The sequence below is a fragment of the Lissotriton helveticus genome, chromosome 6, assembly GCF_964261635.1.
Source record: "Lissotriton helveticus chromosome 6, aLisHel1.1, whole genome shotgun sequence".
Classification (NCBI taxonomy): Eukaryota; Metazoa; Chordata; class Amphibia; order Caudata; family Salamandridae; genus Lissotriton; species Lissotriton helveticus.
Genome location: NC_136067.1, coordinates 1071102390 through 1071127896, shown reverse-complemented (window position 1 = coordinate 1071127896; position 25507 = coordinate 1071102390). Strand labels below are relative to the sequence as shown.

The 25507-nt window shown below is 44.5% G+C and overlaps 1 protein-coding gene across 1 annotated transcript in view; it reads left to right on the top strand.

Annotated features, from left to right (window-relative positions):
• Positions 1-25507, top strand: part of LOC144762616 (chitin synthase chs-2-like) — a 350513-nt gene that overhangs the window by 116561 nt on the left and 208445 nt on the right. The window contains exons 7-8 of the mRNA XM_078647843.1: positions 18664-18850; positions 20770-20862. Of these exons, the coding sequence (XP_078503969.1) occupies positions 18664-18850; positions 20770-20862 (280 nt within the window). The remainder of the gene's footprint in view (positions 1-18663; positions 18851-20769; positions 20863-25507) is intronic.

Sequence of the window (25507 nt, the reverse complement as noted above, 5' to 3'; positions counted from 1 at the left end):
GGGGGGTTGCTGCCATCACGGAGGTGGTGACGGCCGGCGAAAGGACGCCGAAAGTAGGAGAGGCAAAACTAATTCATGAGCAAGGTGAAGGTGGAGGAGGTGATAACTGCGGAAACGGAAACGGAGTAAACGGATCAGATGCAACCTACAATCTGAGAGGTAGCAAACAGAAGGTTAGTAAGGGGGAGCTGAGCAGGGGGAGGAGTAAAAAATCGCTGTTCCGAGATAACATTTCAACCCCCACTGCTGACTTGTGCTCGCTTACACCAGACTATGTAAATAAGATTGGATGTAAGGGTGAATCTGTGATAAAAATAGTGGAGTCTGAGGGAAGTGATACTTCTACCTTAGATTACTCCTGTGGTAGTAAGAAGAAGCTCTCCTCTTACCTGACTGGGCAGGTTAAAGCGAAACGTGTTTATACGCGTAAATCAGCCAGGGGGGCCAAAGGGTCTAAGAGTCAAAACGTTGTCTCAGTATCCAAAATAACTCCATCACTGAGGTCCTATTTTAAGGCGGTACCACAAGTAGTACTATTACCGGACAGGCTTGAAAAGGTACCAGAAGAAAATATTGGTCTTGAGAGTCTGATGAGTTCCGAGGATCTGCTAAACAAGCCTGATAGGGCTGGCAAGGCTGACAACCTGTTAAACGTGATGGCAGAGGGCGCGGAATGCTCCATGAACCAGGGAACTGGAGTGGAAGAGAGCGACGATCAGGTTGCTAATACAGAAAGAGTGATGGAGGATTCATCTGCTGGTTCATTAAGTCACCTCTCATCACCGGCTTTAGTTTTGGCACCCTCACTGGCTCCGCCTCCCATGTTAGCCTCAGTAGCTAGCTTGGACCTTCAGAGATCTACACAAGAGACTATAGCAATTACATCAGCAACTACATCAGATAGTTCCCCTCCATTGCCTAGTGTTAATCTACCTTTTAACACAAACACAGATTTGATCACTACCTTACAGACGTCTTTTCAGGAGATGTTTACCTCTCTATCGGTAGATATAAAAAAAGGGTTTGAAACCACAGCTGCTAATTAAGCAGACATTAGATGCTACTGTGAGAGTTTAGACAAAAAACTAAGTGACTTATCGATGAGAACAGAAACGCTAGAAGATAGAGTGACAGGCTTGTCCCTGCACCTCGAAGAGGCTAAGTTGAATATTGTCACTCTTAGGAAAGAGGATCAAATTCTGTCAGAACGTATGGAGATGCTGGAGAACAACGCCCGAAGGAATAATCTGCGCATAATGAATATTCCTGAGGAAAAGGAAGGCTCAGATCTCAAGCAATATATTATCTCGTTATTGAAGGAGGCGCTAAGATTAGACCAGACTGAGGAGGAATTAGCGCGAGACATCCAGCGTATTCATAGAGAGCCCTTTAAGAAGAATCCCCAAAGAACCAAGCCCAGAAAGATTTTGGTTAATTTTCTCACATATTCCATCAAGGAAACCATCCTAAATCTTGCGTTAAAGCAGAAAACTGTCAGTGCAAGAGGGTTTCGCTTTCAAGTGAGATCAGATCTGTCTAGGTCTACACTTGACAGACAATGGGAATTTGGAAAAAGGCTTGAGGCTTTTAGGAGCTATGGCGCAGTTGCTCAATTGGTTTTTCCCGCTGCACTGAGAATTATGCATAATAACACCATGCACAACATAAGATCAGTGCAGGCAGCGGATGAACTACTGCTTACTATAGGCAGGGAGAAAGGAGCAGGTAAATAGAGGATATCTTTTTTTTTCTGAGACAATTTGGCGAAATTGTTCAGTATTTAAAGATAAAAAGGAAGACGAGAAAGAAAATTTGAAAACTAAAAATGAGAAAGAAGGAAAAAAAAAGGGGGGAGAAAAAAAAAAAAAAGGGATGCACAGGTATAGGTATGGAAAAAGTAAAATGAAAGAAATAAGAAAACGGGATGAAGTTAGGTAGTTGTTAAATAATTAAAGCAGTGCACCACACATCTCTTCTAATCCAAGAGGATTTAAGTAAGGGCATGAAGTTTTACCTCTTCCCGCTTACATTCCTTTTTTTGTTTTTTTGCTTTTATCTTCCGACTGTAAATAGACAGGGAGTTCACAATAGAGTGCCATCTTCTGGTTTTCCAGATAGGTAAGACAAGGGTTTTCCAGGAGGGGAGGGGGGGTCAAGAAGGGGCACGGGGGGGTTGCAGGGGAAAAAACTAAAAAAGAGTCCTCTTTTTTGCGGTAATTTGGTTTTTGATGTGAAGTGGTTTTCGTTAGGATATGTCTCAGCTAGAATCTTCTTTTTGTCTGGTCGCATGGTCTATAGATGTTTCTTTATTCTCTTTGTGGGAATAACAGTAATGAAGAGATGAGTAAATTGTCTATTCTCTCCTGGAATACTAATGGTTTGCGGACTAGTCCCAGGAAAAATAACTTCATGCAATATCTTCGAGACTCGAGTGCGCAGATTATAGTACTCCAGGAGACACATTTGACTGAACCAGAAATACAGATATTGATTAAGAGGAACAGATGGATTGATGTTTGCATAGCGACGTCACAAGCAACACACACTAGAGGTGTGGCAATTTTATTTAGAAAATCCATTAAAGCGAGACTGCTTTCGAATCTTGTAAATCCAGGAGGACGATGGGCAATAGTGTCAGCTATAATATATGGGGCTCAAATAACTATAGTGGGATACTATGGCCCAAATCAAGACGATCCAAAAGCTTTGAAGACTGTCTTTTCACATCTATATTCGTCGCCTGACCCAATTATCCTAGCAGGTGATTTTAACATAGTCCTAGATCCCTTAGTGGACAAATCTCCGTCTAATAGAGCTAAAGTTCTGTCCAAAACTAGGGCATATTTGCAAGAGAATATGAAGCAGCTACGATATAACGATATCTGGAGAACAAAGCATGGACAACAAAGAGGTATAACTTTTAGAAATTATAGGTTTCATCACCAATCTCGAATCGATTTCATCCTGATTAGTCAATCCTTAGTTCACCTGGTTAAATCTGTATCCCACCTTCCGTTTCATCTCTCAGACCATGCGGCAATCCTTTTAGATTTGGAGGGGTTTCCGAAAAATCAATCAAATAATTGGTCATTTGATCGATCATTACTGTTATCAACTAACATCACTGATGCCCTAAAGATAGAGGTCCAATTTTTTCTGGGTGAAAATATGGGATCTGCTTCTCCTAGTGTTATATGGGATACACTTAAGGCTTTTTTAAGAGGTCAGATAAAAACCAAAGTATCATATAAGAACAGAACCTATAGAGAAGCAGTGACCTCATTGGAACTAGAGCTGGCCAATCTTCAAGCAGATATTTCTAGGTACCCTGATGCCTGCACCACTACGGTTCAGGAGAAGCAGAATAAAATGACCATCTTGAAAGGAGAGTTAAGCTCGATATTAAATGCTAGGGTTCAAGAGAGATGGGAAGCCAGTAAGTTGGCACATTTTGAATACGGCGAAGGTGCAGGCAAATTGCTGGCATGGAAAACTAAGACCGACTTGGTGCGGAATAATATTAACTCTATCAGGTCTGATGGTAATACATTTTCTACTGATTTAGATATTAGGAGAATGTTTCGTGACTTCTTCAGTAATATCTATTGTGAGGATAATAATGTAGAGCCAAAGCAGGCTGAAGATTGGCTCGCGGATGTTTCTCTTCCTGTTTTAACATCAGAACAAAGTAATAATCTGGAAGATCCTATCTCACAAGAGGAAGTCAGGATAGCTGTAGCCAATAGTAAAAAAGGCAGGGCATCAGGACCTGATGGATTGCCATCTGAAATCTACAAGGTTTTGATTCCAACGATTATCCCATTTTTGACTGAGCTTTTTAATAAGATCCTTCTTGAAGGTATGCCCCCTCCCAAATCATGGGATAATGCATCAATTACACTGATCCTAAAACCAGGAAAATCAGCATTAAATTGTGGGTCTTACAGACCAATCTCAATTCTAAATACAGATTATAAAATTTTCACCTCTGTGCTTGCAAATAGGTTGGGGGCGGTAGCAGCAAACATCTTGCATACAGATCAAAAGGGGTTTGTAAGGGGGCGTCAGCTGTTTGAGTTGACCTATGATCTTATAGGTGCTATCGACATGGCGACGGTGACATCATTACCTCTAGCTGTAATGACTTTAGATGCCACCAAGGCCTTCGATAGAGTTAATTGGGTGTATTTATCGAAGGTCTTGGAAAAATTTAATTTTGGCAACAAATTTAGACGTGCAGTTAAACTCCTGTATAAAAATCCATCAGCATCTATACTTGTCAATGGAGAACTATCAGACCCATTTAACATCACTCGGGGTACCCGCCAGGGCTGCCCCCTCTCCCCCTCTTGTTTGATCTCCATATAGAGCCTTTTGCTCAAAAGATCCAAGACAATAGCAACATCAAGTCTTTTGAGTTTGAGGGATGGGAGAGAAAGGTCGCCCTATACGCGGATGATCTTCTTATTTTTACATCAGAGCTACGATCGGCGTTCCCAACAGTATTTATGTTGGCTAAAGAGTTTGGAGCAGTATCAGGTTATGAAGTCAATGAAGACAAGACAGATATTATGGCCTTGAATGACCCCGAGCCCGTAGCAGGAGCCCAGATAAGTTCAGTTCTTCGATATCTAGGCTTGAATATATATAAAAACATTGACGAGATAGTTCCAGCAAATTTTTCACTTGTAGCTAAAGAATGCCGCAGACAAATTAAATCATGGTCTACACTTCCACTATCTCTATTGGGGAGATCGACCCTAATCAAAATGATGATCTTGCCTAAGATTACATTTTTATTTAATACCATTCCTCTTTTTTTTAATCCCACTATGATAGCTAAGCTCCAAGGTGATATACGCTCCTTTATTTGGGATAACCGTAAACCGAGAATTGCCTGGAAGAAGATCAGGCGACGTAGAGAGAAGGGAGGTTTATCAGCCCCGGACCTACAACTCTACGGGTGGGCCTTTCAAATGTCCCATATCAGGATGCTGTTGAAATCCCCTCTGAATTCGGCCTGTGGACAAATGTTTGCTGCATTACTAAGAGGAGAAAGGGTGGCGGACCACGAATTTTTGTTTAAATTTGGAGATCCTAAGTTTTTTAAGAAAATAAAATTAAAGGTGCTTAGAGATTCATGTAGAACATGGGCTAAACTTAGGCGTACCATTAGAATTGATTACTACTCTGGTAAAGCTCCATTATGGAACTCTCCTGGCTCCCCGAGTTGGCTTTTAGATAGTCTTGCAACACCCCTACGCGAGTCAGGTATGGCAGTCTGGGGGGATATCTTTGTTGAGGGACGCCTACTCCCATGGGAAGCACTAAAAACAAAAGTGGGGTCTCGGCTCTCTAGGTTCAAATACCTTCAAATGCAAAGCTGGGCGCATGCATGGCCCTCTGTTAAAGGCAGATTTCAGCTGGGAGGGGACAGCACATTGGTGTCTCTCTTAACAGACAGGCCCCCATTTAAGAAAGAAGTCTCATGCTGGTACAATCTTTTACTGGATGAGGTCGAGGGTGAGTTCCTACTACCAGAACAGCTGTGGTCTACACATATAACAGATATTAGTGTAGAGAATATGTGGTATGAATCGTTTAAAGTCATGTGGAACATTGTAAAACCATCTTGGTTACGCCGAAACCACTTGTTCACATTACACAGGGCCTACTATTCACCTCAACGTCTATCAAAGTTCACGGACAATTCGCCGGTTTCATGCCCTAAATGTGGTTTGGCAGAGGCCTCGGATTTACATATGTTCTTAGATTGCCCATTTCTAACATCATTTTGGGACGCTGTTTCTACTTCAATATCTAATTCTTTAGGATCCCAATTAACTCTTTGTCCTACTCTTGTTATTTTTGGTATCTCTCCGGAAATTCATGGTCCAGCAGAAGACTTACTTTTCTTTTGTATTTTGTTGGCAAGGAGGGAAATATGTAAGAAGTGGAAAGATGCTCTATCCCCAACTTTGTTGGACTGGAGAATGTCGGTATTACAAACATCAAAGATGGACCTTCTAAGATCAGGAAACCAAAGCAAGAGAAACTTTTGGAGACTACTAAATTGGTAGATGGTTTTGTTTTGATCTTGGGTTGTTTTTTTTTTTTTCCCCAAGGTCCAATGATTACGCTGCTTGGCACCCTTTTTCTACCTTTATTTGACTATACCCAAAATATGGTAAAGAATGTACGATTGGGTATATGAACGCAGCATGTGTCCCAAATGGTTGCTTCAAAGTGGCTTAGTTGGATTATGACATTATTTACTGTGGGGCAAATAGGGCGGCTTTCCTCGGAGCTCCTCCCAGTTTATCTGAGACAGTAAGCTCATTTCCACATGCTACTAGTTGATCACCAAGGGCGGAAAATGAGGACACCAAAAAAAAAAAAAAATAATAATTTGTTATACATAAATATTTAATTTTTATTTATGTTGTTTTATGTGTATAGATGTTTTTGTAATTTATAATATTTTTAAATAATGTATAAGTTATTAAAATAATTACTAAAACTGATTACTAAGTATATATTATATATTATATGTATATGTTTAATTGAAATTTTATCAAATTGAATATATTACTTATTAATTTTAAACATTATAAAATATTTTTAACTATGTTTATTTTATTTATAAGTATTATTTACTTTATTTTACATGTTGTTTTTAACTAAAAAAAACAATATTTTTAATAACGAAATTTTTGACATTGATATTTTTTCTCTCCATATTTTTGTACTTACCATTGTGTATATAAGATATCGATATTCTTGACATCGATATTCTTCCTCCAATATTTTTGTAGGTTGATTTTTTTAACCTTCGATATTTTGTTAGTGATCCGCCCCAGACATCCTCAATTGTGTTACCACCTCTTCCCAGAACTTAAGCACCAGCCTACATTCCCATGCTAGGTGCCACATCTCTTACATTTGCTGGAGTTGTGTAGCCCACATTTGTACAACTTAAGGGGTGTATGATACACCCAATGAATATATTTGAATTGTATGATTCACAAATTACCATTAGGTATAAAAGTGCTGGTGAGGTTGCATATGTGTTGCCACTCAGAGGGCAACAGTGGTGGCGTTAATTTGTCGTTCTATCGCGCGAGGCTTGTGTCCGTAATGTTGGTTTTCTCATCTCGCACTGCTCTGTACAACTTGGTAATTAACTTGTGTCATGTAGGTGTGACCAGCAACAATTGTAAAGATTGCAATACAGGCGGTACAATTGGGTATCTAGTGTAATGTGTTTTAATTGCCTGCTCGAGCCTATGTATAGTAAACTGAAACAGTGGCAAGGGATTGGGTATATACTGAAGCCCCTCAGGGGTGATAAAATTCCCATTGGGATACAAGTCTTGCATAGAGTCAATGCCTGTTTCTCTGAGTGCACTTATCAGGCCCTTCTCCTGAGTCACTGATAGCGATGCATGATGCGTCAGGGGCAGTGCTGGAGCATAAATAGGGAGCTTAGTGGCAAGTCTACAAATAGATTGCCAGGCAGCAATGGTGGTGTCTAGCGTGTTAATCTCTAGTTTCTGGGTGCCGCGCGGTGTGTGAATTATAATGCCGGATAGTGGAGTCGGGTGTGCATCACCATCCTCCACCGCAACATGAGGAGTGTAAGAACGCGGTTTGAACCAATAGTATGCATACTGCGCCTGGGCACATAGATAATAGATGTAAGGATCTGGCTCGCTGAATCCACCTTTGGCATAATCAAGTGTGAGTGTACCCCAACCCGCGCTGGCCTGTCTACACCCCCCCCCCCGATCACTCTAAGCAAGATGAACGTACAGTTCTATAAAAATGCTGTGTCAACTTAATAGGAATTTTGCAAAAACAAATATAATAAACGTGGCAAAATGGCCATCTTTATAACCGCATTGCGATCGGCCAAAGACAGTGGCAATGTGATCCATCTATCAATTTTTTGTTATAAAGAGATACACGCTCTGCCATAGTTTTCTTTTATGACAACCTCAGGGTCCCGATGCACCCATATGCCCAGGTATTTAACTGGATCCGTAATCCACAACAGAGGGTAGTCTATACTGGGGGGAGTTGTTATAGGTGTTAGAGGTATTGTCACAGATTCATCTCAGTTAATAGCTAGACCTGAGAACAAACCAAATCTAATGTATTCCCTCTCCAACTGGGCTCAGTAACGTTGTGGCTCTCTGACAAAGAGCACAATATCGTCGGCATTGAGAGATATACTGACAGGGCGGGGAAGGAAATTGAAGGCCACCACTCTATGCTGCTGACAAATCACACAGGCCAAAGGCTTGAGCATGAGGGAGAACAACATCAGCGATAGTGGGCAACATTGTCGGGTGCCCCTTTGGATCTGAAATGCCTCTGAGGTCAAACCTCCCACCCGCACCCGGGCTGTGGGGTCGCAATATAATAAGCGCACCCAGCTGGGGGGAACCCCATAAGTTGCAGGATTTGGAACATGTTTCTCCACTCTATAGAATCGAATGCTTTTGCAGCATCCAACATTAAAGCAGCTGCAGGAAGGCCCAGATCTAATACATGGAACATTGCAAAAATAGTTCTTAAATTATAAGACGTGGCCCTCTCTTGGATAAAACCGGATAGGTCCGGTAGGGCCAGATAGGACATTAGAGGCTGGAGCCTAGTCGCTCTAGTATTTTGGCGAGTATTTTGGCATCTAAATTGATCAATGACAACAGTCTGTAGGAGTCACAAAGGGACGGAGATTTGTCCTTTTTTAGTAAGGTAATGATGAGTTCTTGCCGTAGGACAGCAGCAGAACACCAGAGTCATGTTCCTCTGCGTACATTTCCCACAAGTCTGGCACAATTAGGTTGGCAAACTCTTTATAGAATTTGGCGCTGAAGCCGTCCGGCCCCGGTACCTTTTTATCGGGAAAGGCATGAATCGCCACCTTAATGTCAGACTCTTCAATTGGTTGACCTAGATAGTTGCGGTAACTGTCCGCCAGCCATGCACAGGCTTTGTCTGACAAGTATTCCGCTAGATCCGAGTCAGGTGCTGTCCCCCTTGATTCGTACATGGATGCATAGCAAATACAAAATTGGTCCATTATGTCCAGTGGTGTATAGTATTCTCTGCCCTGTGCGTCCACTATTTGAGTAATATGATGACGTTTGGCCAGAAATTTTAGCTTAGCGACTAAATTGCGGCCTAGCCTTCCCCCCTCCCCATATGCCCTGGCCAAGTGTCTGTGGGAAAGATATCGTACTTCAGTTTCTGCCATCTGATCATATTCTAAAACCAGCTCGAGAATGTAGCTTCACATGGTTTGGCTGTATAATCCCGCTCCAATGTGCTAGCTCTGCCTCCGTCTTTGTTATCTGCCCCCGTAGGTCTTTTAAAATACCCGCCATGGTGCCATTGCAGACCCCTGATAGTCACCTCAAACGCTTCCCAAAGAGTGGCAGCACTCTCCACAGAGCCTACGTTTATCTTAAAGTATTGTTCAATTGCTTTCCTAATAGTGTTGGTATATGTGGGGTCTAGGAGGGCAACTGCAACAAATGATGGACGAAATGCTGAATGATTCAGACATTCTTCCCCGGTCAAGAGATCTAGGTTAAATCCATTGTCCCTTTGCCCACTACGCCACCCCAGTTTGGAGCCAGCCATATGCAAATCAGTTTTGACCCTGTGCCTCATGGGAAGAGTCCAGATCGAACTGCCAAGCCAGGTCCTCCCTGGACCGGAAACAAGCATCCTGGGACCGGTTTCAGGGTATGTCACCCTTCATCAGCCAGGCTAGCTTGAATCCAGTGGCACAGTGAGCAAGGGACCCACGTCTGGGCATACCCATCCCACTTATGGCGAAAAGTGTAACTGCAACAAATGATGGACGGAATGCTGAATGATTCAGACAATCCTCCCCAGTCAAGGGATATGGGTTAAATACATTGTCCTTTTGCCCACTACGCCACCCCAGTTTGGACCCAGCCATTTGCAAATCAGTCTTGACCCTGTGCCTCATGGGAACAGTCCAGACTGAACTGCCAAGCCAGGTCCTCCCTGGACCGGAAACAAGCATCCTGAGAGTGGTTTCAGGGCAAGTCACCATTCATCAGCCAGGCTAGCTTGAATCCAGTGGCACAGTGAGCAAGAGGCCCATGTCTGGGCATACCCATCCTTCTTAGAGTGAAATGGGTAACTGCAACAAATTATGGACATAATGCTGAATGAGTCAGACAATCTCCCCCAGCCAAGAGATCTGGGTTAAATCCATTCTTCTTTTGCCCACTACGTCACCCCAGTTTGGACTCAGCCATATGCAAATCAGTCTTGACCCTATGCCTCATGGGAACAGTCCAGTCCGAATAGCCAAGCCAGGTCCTCCCTGGACTGGAAAAAAGCATCCTGGGACTGATTTCAGGGTATATCACCCTTCATCAGCCAGGCTAACTTGAATCCAGTGGATCAGCGAGGAAGGGACCCACATCTGGGCATACCCATCCCACTTAGGGCGAAAAGTGTAACTGTAACAAACGATGGATGGAATGCTGAATGATTCAGACATTCTCCCCCAGTTAAGAGATCTGGGTTAAATCCATCGTTCTTTTGCCCACTCCGCCACCCCAGTTTGGACACAGCCATATGCAAATCAATCTTGACCCTGTGCCTCATGGGAACAGTCCAGACCGAACTGCCAAGCCAGGTCCTCCCTGGACCGGAAACAAGCATCCTGGGACCGGTAGGAGGGCCTCAGAGCAGAAACACCATGTATACGGGTGATGGGTATTGGCCGATATCGTGAGAACAAGTTGCACTTGATTATGAATCGAAAATGTACGCGGGAGAGCGGCAATTTCAGTGACCCACTCATTCGCCCCCTAGTTTAACCCCTTCCATGCTCATGACGAGCTCAGCTCGTCATGCAGTACACTGCTCGTGTGCTTATGACAAGCTGAGCTCGTCATGAACAATGGGATCCTGCAAATGTTAGCACAGAGGGGGAATTGCTGCAGCAGTCTAGGTGTTAAGAGCCAGTAATTCAGTCAGGACCAGCTGTGGTGCACCAGCGTAGCATGTGTGCCCTCTCTGGCAGAGCAATTATGAAGTCGCCAAGCATCAAAGAGCCCAAATTCCAACATAGCTTTTTTGATACTTTGGGCCACTTTAGGTGTACGTATTCCTAGCGGACTAGATGTATCCATATTGGAATCTAAGTATGTATTAAGGTCCCCCCCAACATGAGAGCAGACTGAGGCCACTCTCTCAACACACCATAAACGTGTGCAAATACTTCAGGTTTGTCTGCAATGGGACCATACACATTAATAATGGTAATAAGGCAGACCTCTAGATTTCCATGTACTATGGCACATCGACCTCCGTCATCTGTGTATGTTTTGATTGGCGTAAAAGGTAGACCCCAGTTAAGAAAAATCAGGACCCCTCTGACATAGAAAGAGTATGATGATGCCAATTTAAACCCAGCCCATTTGAGAGCGATCCTTGCCTCCGATAACTTGGTCAGATGCGTCTACTGTAGGAGAGCAATCATAACCCATTGTCAGTCCAAAGAGGCAAAAACCTATCTAATTTTTTAGGAGAATGTAGCCCATGGACATTCCACATCAGACAAGTATATTTATCACCCGTTAGTGGAGTGGAGGACAATAATCAGTGGCTGAGGGCGTAACCTACGATGCATATACAATGCCGAGCCTGAGTGCCATAGCCAGATGAACGGTCCAACCACATGAACAAACCCTATATCAGAAAATAAAAATCCCCCAACTTCCACCCACTTCAGCAGACCCTAATTGTCAAAGCTATCCCACAAACAAAATACATACCCCAACAAAATGAAACAAGACCGAAAAGAGGTACGGGGCACACCCAATGGGGGAAACACTGCAGCGCAATGGCCTCGGGAGGTGGCTGTCATAACAATTGTGCGCTCCCATAAAAAATTGTGGTAGAGCCCATTCACCGGTGCAACAATCAAAAATATATGTCAAACATTTCTCCACCGGCAGGGGCTAAAGCAAATTACATATATAGAGAAGGATACAGATGCACATAATCAAGCAGCCATAACATAGGCCCAAGAGTGCACAGCATGAAGATCGGTGTGCCAGAGGCAGTGCACCACCTCATAAAGCACAGCAACATGAGTATTACTTGCAGCATCGTAAAGATAACATAACAGTTCAGAGATATTGGTGCAGAGCTGTAGCGGCCGTCCATTAGTCCTCGTAGTCCAATGCATCAGGAAGAGCCTGTTTTTTGCGCTTGAGGGATTTAGCAAAATCCATGGCTTGTTTAGGGCTGGCAAAGATTCTGGCTTTGTCATCTGTCCCAATTCGAAGATGAGCCGGATATAGCATTGCATATTGTACATTCTCTGCAAGCAGAAACCTTTTCACAGGCAAGAATTCCTTCCTTGCAGCTTGGACTGCTGCAGTAAAATCCAGATAAGATGGAGTCTTTCAGCCTCGAAATGCAGAGTACCGTGTTGCAATCTCTAAAATTCAGAAGGCGCGCAATGATCGGCCTAGGGGGCCCCCAGAGGAGGGTGGTCCGAAAGCGACCGGCACGCCCTTTCCACAATGAAGACGTCCGAGAAATTTTCAGCCCCACTTATGTCACGAAGCATGGTTTCCACATACGCCTCCAGTCTACCAACATTTGTGGACTCCAGCAGCCCCATTATACGTAAATTATTGCATCAGGATCGGGCTTCAAGATCTTCATTTTTGGCCTGTATGACTGCCAAAATCTTTTCCATGTCCGATGCTTTAGTGGTGGTATGTTGCAACCCGTCCTTTGTGTTAGATATGCGCTGTTCCGCCTTGCCTATCCTGGTGGCTTGTTTGTCCAATTTGGCTGACATATGGTCCATGCGAGTACTGAGAGCCTCTATCTTCCCATTTATGGACTGTAGACTGGCTTGAATGGTGAACAGCGCCTTCTCCACTGCCGTTGGTGCTTGAGCGGACGCGTCCTGCTCGGTGTCAGAGGTGGCATTTTGCTGAGATTTGCCTGGTTTGAGCAAGTCCAAAGTGAGGCGCGGCTGGGCTTTATCAGTTTTACCCATGGCGAAAAGGGGACAGGCGACACAAGGCTTGGTGGATCAATACAGCCCCCTCAATATGTCCGGTTTATAACACATAGCACAGAACCCCGCACAGGCAGTTCACTCTTGAGAGAAGGGGGTGGCAGAGTAATTAGCAAATAGTCCTTTGAAGCAGTGTGCACAGTTAGTACATCCGATCCCCCTCAGCAGGGGGGTCCCCTATTTTCCAAATTTGGTGTGGTTAAGTGAAGTTAGCAGGATGATGGCTCTAAATTCAGTCCGCTCAATACTGCAGATGTACACTAGCCAGGTAGTGTGTATATAAATACTGCATAAATCCAGCCACTGAGAAACTGGGCACACAACAGTTTGTAGTTATCAGCATAGAAAGCACTAGGAGGACATCATTATTGAACATAGCGTAAAGCAAAATGGTGGCAGCAGCGCTGTATCTAAGAGGGGTCTGTGCACTGATGTCAGTTAAACAGAGAGGATAAAAGAACGGGCTGCAGAGTAGGCTGCCACAACATGGGATTAAATGGCCCCACACACCAGGCCCAAGGAGCACAGGAAAATTGGGTGAAAATTCAAAAGGCAGCACAGTCAGCCAAGTAGCAGACCCAGCCCGCGTTCACCTGCTGGTGCAAGCGATCAGATTAGGGACTCCCCGCAGCACACCTGCAGAGACTGGTGCTAGTTTTCCTTGCGCCCGGAGAGCTCAGTGATGTAGCCGCGACGGCCCAGCAGGTCCAGTCCTCTTCCCGTCTTCTGCAGCCAAACATGCAGTGGTCCTTGCCTTACCTCCGGCACTCACCGGTACCAGGCACATCTCAGTATCGTGCAAAAGGGCATCAAAAACACCGGAAAGGCCCCGCGACCCTTCCCAGGCAGGCGGCGAATGCAATAGGGCACCTCACCTCCGGCCCGATCTCAGGTCAGCAGGCAGTCCGGTCTCCCGTTCTCCGGCCCGGCGGGCCCGCCGCAAGACCCCCAAATATTTAACAACAAGGGGTGGTGATGGACAGAGTTTCTGAATTAAGCAGAATACTCTCACCCAGTCAAGAGATCAGGGCTAGATCCAACACCGTTTTTTAGCTCACTGCACCATCCCAGTTCAGAACCTGGCTATATGCAAATTAGTCTGTTCCTGTCCCAGTGCATGATGGAAACAGGGCAAACCAAACTACCAATACCAATTCTTACACTGGGAAGGAAACAAGCTTCCGGGGACCGGTTTCTGGCATTTCAGCCGTCGTCGGCCCGGCTTGCTTGAATCCTGATGGTGCAATGAGCAAGGGACTCACATCTGAGTATACCCTTCCTCGCTTAGGGTGGACAAAATATTTAACAACAAGGGGTGGTGATGGACAGAGTTTCTGAATTAAGCAGAATACTCTCACCCAGTCAAGAGATCAGGGCTAGATCCAACACCGTTTTTTAGCTCACTGCACCATCCCAGTTCAGAACCTGGCTATATGCAAATTAGTCTGTTCCTGTCCCAGTGCATGATGGGAACAGGGCAAACCAAACTACCAAGCCAATTCTTACACTGGGAAGGAAACAAGCTTCCGGGGACCGGTTTCTGGCATTTCAGCCGTCGTCGGCCCGGCTTGCTTGAATCCTGATGGTGCAATGAGCAAGGGACTCACATCTGAGTATACCCTTCCACGCTTAGGATGGACAAAATATTTAACAACAAGAGGTGGTGATGGACAGAGTTTCTGAATTAAGCAGAATACTCTCACCCAGTCAAGAGATCAGGGCTAGATCCAACACCGTTTTTTAGCTCACTGCACCATCCCAGTTCAGAACCTGGCTATATGCAAATTAGTCTGTTCCTGTCCCAGTGCATGATGGGAACAGGGCAAACCAAACTACCAAGCCAATTCTTACACTGGGAAGGAAACAAGCTTCCGGGGACCGGTTTCTGGCATTTCAGCCGTCGTCGGCACTATAGGTGTGGCAGGGTATACTCAGACATGAGTCCCTTGCTCACTGCTCCATCAGGATTCAAGCAAGCCGGGCCGACGACAGCTGTAATGCCAGAAACCGGTCCCCGGAAGCTTGTCTCCTTTCTGGTGAAGAATTGGCTTGGTAGTTTGGTCTGCCCTGTTCCCATGATGCACTGGGCCAGGGACAGACTAATTTGCATATAGCCAGGTTCTGAGCTGGGATGGGGCAGTGAGCTAAATAACGGTGATGGATCAAGCCCTGATCTTTGGACTGGGTAAGAGTGGTCTGCTTAATTCAGACACTCTGTTCATCACCACCCCCTTTTCTGAATCGTTTTTGGCCACTATAGGTGTGGCAGGGTATACTCAGACATGAGTCCCTTGCTCACTGCTCCATCAGGATTCAAGCAAGCCGGGCCGACGACGGCTGTAATGCCAGAAACCGGTCCCCGGAAGCTTGTCTCCTTTCTGGTGAAGAATTGGCTTGGTAGTTTGGTCTGCCCTGTTCCCATGATGCACTGGGCCAGGGACAGACTAATTTGCATATAGCCAGGGTCTGAGCTGAGCTGGGATGGGGCAGTGAGCTAAATAACGGTGATGGATCAAGCCCTGATCTTTGGACTGGGTAAGAGTGGTCTGCTTAATTTAGACACTCTGTTCATCACCACCCCCTTTTCTGAATCGTTTTTGGCCACTATAGGTGTGGCAGGGTATACTCAGACATGAGTCCCTTGCTCACTGCTCCATCAGGATTCAAGCAAGCCGGGCCGACGACGGCTGTAATGGCAGAAACCGGTCCCCGGAAGCTTGTCTCCTTTCTGGTGAAGAATTGGCTTGGTAGTTTGGTCTGCCCTTTTCCCATGATGCACTGGGCCAGGGACAGACTAATTTGCATATAGCCAGGTTCTGAGCTAGGATGGGGCAGTGAGCTAAATAACGGTGATGGATCAAGCTCTGATCTTTGGACTGGGTAAGAGTGGTCTGCTTAATTCAGACACTCTGTTCATCACCACCCCCTTTTCTGAATCGTTTTTGGCCATTATAGGTGTGGCAGGGTATACTCAGACATGAGTCCCTTGCTCACTGCTCCATCAGGATTCAAGCAAGCCGGGCCGACGATGGCTGTAATGCCAGAAACCGGTCCCCGGAAGCTTGTCTCCTTTCTGGTGAAGAATTGGCTTGGTAGTTTGGTCTGCCCTGTTCCCATGATGCACTGGGCCAGGGACAGACTAATTTGCATATAGCCAGGTTCTGAGCTGGGATGGGGCAGTGAGCTAAATAACGGTGATGGATCAAGCCCTGATCTTTGGACTGGGTAAGAGTGGTCTGCTTAATTCAGACACTCTGTTCATCACCACCCGCTTTTCTGAATCGCAAGACCCCTAAAGGCAGGCTTCCATTGAGGGCAGCAGAGTGAACTGGTATGAGGATTTAGTCCACCTCACAACCCCTCCGGGGGCCATCCAAGCAGCGTCAGGCAACGCCGCTCCCGCGAACCCCAGTCACACGGCCGTCATAACACTTCACAGCCGATCCAGCAATGTCTGTACAGAGCGCCGATCAGGGGTCCAGGCAGCCAGCGAGCCCCGCAAAGGAGATTCCATGCAGTTAGGGAGGGATTGCCACCCGTTTGTGAGTGTGGATGTCAATCCGGGAGCAAGATAATTGAAGGATTATGAGGACAGCCGGTGGAGCTGTACTACGGTGCAGCAATCTTGCAGTGCACCCTCTAGCGCCCTCCCAATGACCTCTAGGCAATTGAGGGACATCTTCTTTGTGGAAATGCCAGAAACAAAATATTTGAACAAAAGAGATCAGCTAAATTGCCAGTGGTTCTGAAGGATAATTCTTTAGAGTGCTCCAAGCTCTGTTCTGTGCATAATGTAACAAGTGCACACTTAAGCAAATTAAAGTCAGGTTTGCCTGAGCATTACTGGTAAACTGCTTACAAGAGGAGATGAGTGCCGAAGGATTGACCTAAGCAGGCATTTAAAGTCTGTGGAAGGAAAGAATGAAGGAGAACTGGCCTGGAAATGTCTATCAAACTATATAGAAAAGGAGATGAGTAAAAAAGGAGGCGTCAGGCAGGACTAGTGATCTCTGTGGAAGAGAACAGCAAAACAGGACTGGCTTAGTTGCGGCTGATTGTCTGGCTCGTCTGCGATGAATGAAGCAGGACTGGTTACGCTTTTATCCTCCTCCATACTGTCCTTATTCCCTCTTCCATTCTCCATTTGGCATTATTTACTATAATAATATTTTTTATTTAACACTACATACCGTAAATATGATGTTTCTAGCGGCTGTAAATACCGGACGCCATCATCAAATGTATGGTACTCTTATTGCCTTTCACAGGCTGCTCCCTTGATTCTGGGGTAATGCTCTCAACCTTATCATTGATGCTGAAGCCAGTATACATTCTTTGCTGTGTATCTATGTCTCTTCAGCTGCAGTCTATGTTTTGGTGCCGGGCTGAGCATCAGTCATAAAGTGCTGTAGCAGAATGAAAGGTGTAGTGTCTTGTGCCTGGGCTGCAGTGGAAGCTACGACAGGTGATTAGGATGGGAAATGCAACTCGAATACATGATGAACGGATGGCCTCTTTCGACCATTAATTCTCCACATTTACTAGGTCCTTCCCTCCAGGCCTCTATATCATCAGTCTAATACAAACAATAAACCTTTCTATAACTAACGAGAATCCTAATAATACACTTTCAAAGAAAGAAAGAACATGCTGGAAAAGCAAATTGCATTTCAATTGAGACCTATAGTAAGGCTAATTGAACTGAGCATTTAATATGCACTTCGAATGTATGGTTATACATGCATATGTGCAACTTGAAGCATAAATATAAAATATGAGCAAAAGAGCACATGTTTACATATGCAAATATTGCTTGAAGTGTAAGTGTAATAACTTGAAGAAAGAATATATGCACATGTTTAAACTGAACATTAGGGCACACGTGTATAAATCTCTAATCCCTACAATGAATACATTCTAGTATGTTTCACACATGTTAATTAAGCCAAGGCACTCAGTGAATATAATGACGAATGCGAGTTTATAATTGCATTTCTGTGACGTGTAAGGGTGGAGCCTAAATTGTGCTGCTCCATGGCTCTTCATCACTTCACATGCAGCCATTCCATAAGAATTGCAGTGAGAATGCTGCTCATTATTATGTATGAAGTACAATTTCTGCAAATACTACCAAACTCTCATTTTCTGTGTGCTGACAGATTAGTAAATCAGCTGCAGTGCAAAATTATCATGTGGTCCACAACAGACTGACTATACCACATATGGAGATAGGACAAACAGAATATTGTTTCAGTAGCAATGGCAAAGCAACCAAGCACAAGCAGGATGTGACATAAACCCCCCTTAATGTGCCTCTCTAATGTAGGCTATCTCTCTATTCTACACTTAAATACAACAAAAACTCCTTGATGAAATCTGGCTAATAACTCTAGTTCACTTTCTTGAAGAACTTTTGCTTGGTGTTTTTAACAAATGTAGCCTTAGTTTTTAATGCTAAGCCTCTACTTTAAAACCTGTATGGGCATCTTTCTTGATCAATGTATTGTGATTGACTGTGAAAACGTGCTATTTTCATTCGACCTTTCTTTTGATTTTGTGATCTTCAGGGTGTTTACATATGATAAGGAAACTCAGTTTTCAAGTAATTGGGATACAGATGCAAGCTCTCTACGGACCAGGCTTACAGTAACACCTTATGGGGGGCAGCTCCAATACACTCTCCCCAATGGCAACTTTTTATATGTGCACTTGAAGGACAAGGATCGTATCCGGCACAAGAAGAGGTGGTCACAGGTAATCTGAACTTAAAATCCATCCACGCATATATTGTATATGGGGACTTAGTGGGGTGAGAGGAAGATCCCATAATATTGTGGTAGCACTATCAACCGGCAACGTTAGTGCTTTCACAATATTGACTACAACTCTATTTCAAGGTAATAATAAATATATACTTCCCTGTATACAATTTTCTGGTTGATATAGCGATTATTGATATTGTGATACAGATATTGCTTCTTCACAGTATGTTTCAGTTCCATATTGTTGTATACAACTGAGAGCACACTTCATAGCTGTCAAATAATGTGGCTGGTCATAATAGGACTCTTCTGAGCTCCATGGAAGATTCCATCGACTGATTTTGTCATGGATTCAGTATCTGCACTTATGGCCTTAACTCCTGCCACAAATCCTTTCAATGATTTGAACTTAATATTTATTGGCATCGCTATTATGACGGGTGTTATCTTCAAACCAAGAAAAAAATATATAGGATTCTTTAATTCCACTGATATAATTAACTAAATCCAGGAGATAAACACATTGCAATCCGTTGCAAATAAAAATGTAAGGCAAGGGGGCTGATTTAAGGTTAGGTAAATTAGTTATCATCAACCAAGCAAAGTTTTTTTCCTGTGAAGCAGAGTAGCAAAGGCCCGGGCACTCTGGGAATTAGTTCTGTGTGTGTGAGGAATATTGTTTTTTCCTGTATCTGTCCACTATGTCTGTCATGTTGTTTCAAACAAGATAAATCAGTATTAGAAGGTCTTCCCTAAATAAGTCAGGCCTTATGACACTTTTATGATGGAAGGAAGCCTTGTTGCAGGTTGGTAATGGGCAAGGATTTTCTGACGGCTAAAAAGCTCAGCTGTCAGAAAATCAAATGAAGTGGAAGAACCACACAGCCGTGCCCCGTGATGGTAAGAGCGGTGGGGCGAAGGGGGGTGGGGGAGTTTCGATAGATGAAGACAAGGAAAAATTCATTATTTAATTAATTTTCCCTTGTGGTCATCTGTTGAATCACGCCCCCAACCCGACCCCACGGCTCTTAGCTGCACGGGCCGCTCCTGGAACCACAAGCTGGAGCACAACTACCGCCAATTTACTGTGAATTCATCTTTTACACCCACCTCTAAACATAGTGGGGCATATTATCAAGGGGGTTTATCTCCGCTTTTTTGGCTTTAAAAGCCAAGAAAGCGGAGATAAAATGATCTCCCTATTACCTAGCTGTCGCTAACACCAGTTAGCGACAGCCAGTAGGAGATAGCGACCATCTTGGGCCCCACTTTGCATGTCAGAGAAATGTATCACTAATGACATGCAACGTGGGCGTGCCAAGATGTTAGCAACTGGAAACAGTCGCTAACATCGCTATCTCCTGTTACCAAATTTTGGAGATATTCGCGCTAAGCGCGAATATCGCCAAAAGCTAACACCTGCCCTGAGCAGTTCTTAGCCATGTTATCCAATGGGAGGTGGATAGCATGGCTAAGAGCATTAGCTCGGTAATGCATGAATATCGCTGACTTTTCAGCGATATTCATGCATTGCGGCTGATTTTTATCGCATTTGCGATAAACCTTGGTAATACCAAGGTTTATCTGCGATAAAAATCGCCGCAGGTCGGCGATACATTTTTGTCTCTAACCAAGCAATAGCGATGATTATCGCTATTGCTTGGTAATATGCCCCAGTGTCCAGATATAACTGACATGGTGCAAATGGAGGTTTAAGACAAAATGTGCAGAAGGATTAGAAATGATGTGTTGTGATGGTAACAAAGAGGTCAGCATATCCCTTCTCCATGTCTGCTTCTGAGCCTTTTCCCAATGGCCCTTTGTGCCCAAACACACTTACTGACAATTTAACACTCACCAATATGATGACATTACTAATCATAGTGCTTGCCGTGTATGCTGTCTTTTCAGATTATGTACCTCTATTATTTGTTGGGATGGAAACTCTACCGAGACGCAGTACAAGGGACTGAAAGCCAAGAAACTATGAGACAAGAGTTACAGGTACTTCTTTCTGAATTCCATTATTTGTGGTTGGAGCATAGGGCATGAATAAATGTGGCATAGTTGTGTGAAAGGTTGGCAGTGTGGTACTTTATTACGGAACAGCAGAACAAGAGGGGCTTAAAGCAGAGGAACTTATAGACTTCCCAAGCCTGATTGGTTAATAAATGGACATGAGCTGTGGTTAAATTCCTTCAAACAATGTGCCAAATTATTTAAATTGTATTTGCTCGCCTAATTACAGCAAGAGTAAACACATTAGGGTTCCCAATTCTTGTTGGTTTTCAGGTAAATATTAACTGCATTGTACTATGTACTGACTGGCAATGGTTTGTTTATCCTAGCCAATAAAGATTGAATCTTTTTTGATGTTAGATCTTACTCAGATAATGAAAGGCCAAACAAATGTCTCCAGAAGAAGGGCACAGGAGAAGTAGGCATTGTTAAATTCTCTTTTCAAAGAGTTTCTTGGTCATTAAACTTTTTATCATCCTCACCCTCCTTTTTTAATGCACGTAAACCATGGAGGGTGTATTAGAAAGCATGCAAAAATGGCTGCAAGAGAACCAAAGAGAGAAGGACAGAAAGAAAGCATTTGCCTAGGGTTCTAGATGGTGTAGATTTAGGTCTGCCTGAAATACGATTGAGCTACTATTTCCAGTGTAATATACACTGAAAGGTAGTCTGGCGGCAATAATTCATTACACAAAACAAAACACGAGTGGCACTCACACATTACACGAAAATACATACAGTTAGCCCATTCTTAAGAAATTAACCCAACTAAACTACACTACAACTTCGTTGTATGTGATTTTAGAGAAAAACATACTAAATGAAACTACTAATCATGACCCCTTTTAATCAACAGGTTTCCACAAATTATTCCCCGTGAATGGCCTTCACCAGGTTGGTGAGTCCAACCTGCTATAAGCCATTCTCGGTGAAACACGGCTCCAGGTTTGTTGTTCACCAGTATTATTGTCTGGTCAGCCCATTTATATTATCCTTATATCTCTTTAGTTTTCGTTTTTTTAAGGTATTTTCCCTAACCTCCAAATATTGTGTCTCCTCTATTATGCTTGGCTTACCTCACACCTTGGGGGAGACTTACTATGATTTTGCGCCGTGTTTGCGTCACAGATCAGCCAAAAATCTTTTTTTTGCAATTCATTTTCCAGCACTAAGCTTGTTTTGAACTGGAAATAACTGTAAAGTAATGTGAAGCAGCACATAGCGCTGCTCTGGAACTACTTTGCTCCATTGGGGGTGTACCAAGGGTTAAGCATTGGCGTTCCCATGCAGCCACTCAAGGTTTCTCATGCTAAACTCAATTTATTAAATAAAGTAGATTGGGTTTAGCATGAGAAAACTGTGCCCTTTTCAAGTAGGCGCAAGGAAGGAGAAATTCTTTAATTTTTCCTTCCTTTTCCGACTTTCTATATGTGCTGCACTTTACAGCACGCATAGAAAGTGGGAAAACTGTTAAAGTGAGTCTGTGCATAGTATTTTGTACTGGAAGTGTTCCTTCCAGTACAAAACCTATCTTGGACTCACCGAGACACCATTGCACCATGGCGCAAAGGTCTCTTTTGGCGCACGGCAGATGATTTCAGCACAGGCGCTAGTGAGAGGGGAGGAGAGTGCCTTATTTGACTAAATTGGGCGCTCTCCTCCTCTCTCCTTTTCAAGTAGTGCAGCACAGCATTTGCAGCTGCTGCAGTGTGCTACGTGTAAAAATAGTAAATCTCCCCCCTTGTGTTGTATTTTTTGCGATCTGGCAATAACACTCTACCTTCCCTACTATTTTTCCTTATGCTACCCCTGTTTGTTATTACCATCTGATGTCCTCTGAAACCCGATTTTATCCAGTTTATCGTGTTACAATACACATAGAAATCCCACTACCATGAACCATATTTCCATGATGCAGCCACCCCATTTCTCATGAGTCTGTTTCCTGTGTGGAGCTACAAAGCTTTTGACTGTATGACTCCTATGTTTTATAATTTCTAAACTCTGTGATCTTTCTAATATTCATGAAACGTGCAAAGTTTCAAACTACACAAAGAGAAAACTTAGAATCAGAGACATTTTCTTAAGTAAATTTCTTCTAATAGGAAGTTTTTACAGGAAATATTCGCAAGCGCGTTTCAGTGTTTCTCATACATGCAAGATTTTTTTGTTTAAATCTCTTTAATGGAGTTTACAGTATAACAGTAAACAACTCTTGGAGTGAGCTGAGGTCCTCCACCATCCACAATGCTGGAGTTCGCTCAGATCGTGCACAACTTATCACCGGGTAATCACGCTTCTCCCCAACTGGCATCAGTCCACTATCACGGGCACTAATAACAAATTTAGAGCACATGCTCAAAAGAATCAGGCAGGGGCACTGCACGCCAGTAGGAGATGGGCTGCGGGCTGCCCAAAGCACCTCAACAGTGTCATAATGTGAAGGATCATAGAACAGCAATAATATCACAAGTTACCAACAATTGTGCAAACTTGTCCCCTCTCAGGGCAGCCTCTCATTGCCTTTCCCCCTAGTTTCAGGATATACATGTGCCCAGTCGCGGCTCTTATGACTGGTGGGTGGTGGGATGGAGGAGTATCGCACAGGGGTTCGCGTGGGCGTGGTTAACATATATTTTTATTAACGCACCTTACGGGGTCCCGCGCCGCCTTGGTTCCTGGCCGGGTCCTATTTGCTTGAACAGGAAGCATGCATCCTCCCTCCCCTACCCTAAGCCAATCACAATGCTGCAATGGCAGTCTTGTGATTGGTAGGACAGTGCTCAGCCGGGTACCTGTAGGGAGGCCATTTTCTCTATGTAGGCTGCATGCAGCCTACATAGAGAAAATGTAGAGTGAGCATGACTGGTTTGGTTGGCCCCAGAGAGCCGACCAAACAGTCAGAGCAAACAACAGTGGGCAAGCCACTCCTCCCTGACTCACCCACCCGCCAGCCCACAACCAGGCATACCCTCCTGCCTGCCCCAACCAGGCATACCCTGCCTTCTGCTTACTTGCAGAGCGAGAAGCAGAAACATAAGCCCACACCATATGGTAAGAGTCAACGAGTTGTGTGTGACAGAGCAGGCACTGCAGTGGAGCCCCAGGGAATATCCTATGGATGTGCTGAAGTGTCAGGTAGGCCTGGTGCAAGTTGTTAAATTGCATGTAATGGAAATGTAGGTTCATGGTTACCTCTTTCACATGCACTGTTGCACCCACCCACTGTTTATCGGACAGCGCGGCACCCAGTCCAGCCGTCCACTTGGCCCTGGCTGGCATCACTGCTGCCCAGCACTGTTCATGCAGAGTGCTATAAATAACAGTGACTGTCTTCCTGACATTCTTGTGCATGAGCAAAACCTGCAACAGGAGAGTCATCCGTGGCTCTTCAGCCCCCCTCCCCCACAGCATGACAGGTGCCAACTGATATTCCGTAGGCGGTCCCCAAAGCCTGGAACAACCTCAGTGTCCCCTCCTGATACAGTTCCTTGGTGAGTAATACCTCTACCTCCTTCCAGATGTGCATAGCACTCTGATCAAATAAATCTACTACTATAGGAAGCTGCCAAATCGATAACTGGGACGCATGTAATGGGTGACTTATCTACCTCAAACACATTTGTGCCAACACTTACGTGCCACCTCCATCAGTCTGCATCAGTCTGTTCTCTGGGTGACCTGGACGGGCAGTATGCTGCAGCCATGTGAGGACCAGCTCCGCCCCAGTATGTGCTGAACAACCTCCCTCTCTGCGAAAGATGGTGTTCATACAAAGCCAGCGAAGTGCCCACTGCAACTGACTCGCGGTGTAGTAAAGTTCGTAATTGGGAGTCCCTGGGCTGCCCTTCACTAAAGGGATCTGCCTTATCAGCAGTGCTGCCCTCTTCCTGCCCTGCCCCGAAATCAAGTCTGACAGCCGCCCATTAAGGCCCCTGAAGACGTGCCCTGGTATAAGGAGTGGCAACAGTGAGATACAGCAAGTGAGGTAAAATCAGCATCATCTCAATTGCCTCTCGGCCATTGGAGATAAGGGCAATGACAGTCAGAAGGGGAGGGAGTCCCATGTGGAGATAACCGCCTGGTCCAAGTTTCCATGCCCCAAGTCTGCATCTCAATGATAGATGTTCCCTCCCAGGTATTTAAGTGTATCTAAGCACTACTCCAGTCGCATGGGTATCACATTCTCTCACCTGTGTTCCCTCCACTCATCGGAGCGGGAACACACAGGATTTGGTTGAATTTATGCACAGGCCTGACAATTCCCAAATACATCAAGCATCAACATGAGCAGTCTTAAGGAAGTGCTGGCATACTGCAAGCAGATTAGAGCATCATCCGCATACAGTGACACTACATGTCAGTCATCTCACGCATGCACTCCCCACGTCCAAACCTTAATGCGGAGACAGGGTGCCAAATGCTCCACGGGGAGTGTCAAAATAAGCAGTGACAGTGGGCACCCCTGTCTAGTATCTAAACATATGTCCAAACAGTCAGATATAAATGGGCTAGTTTAAAAAAGTGCTGCTGGGTTGCAATATAGGGTCTGCACCCACCCCAGGAAGACCGGGCCCATCCCCAAGTACTCAAGCAGTGCAAACAGATAATGCAAGCCGAGGGTGTTGAA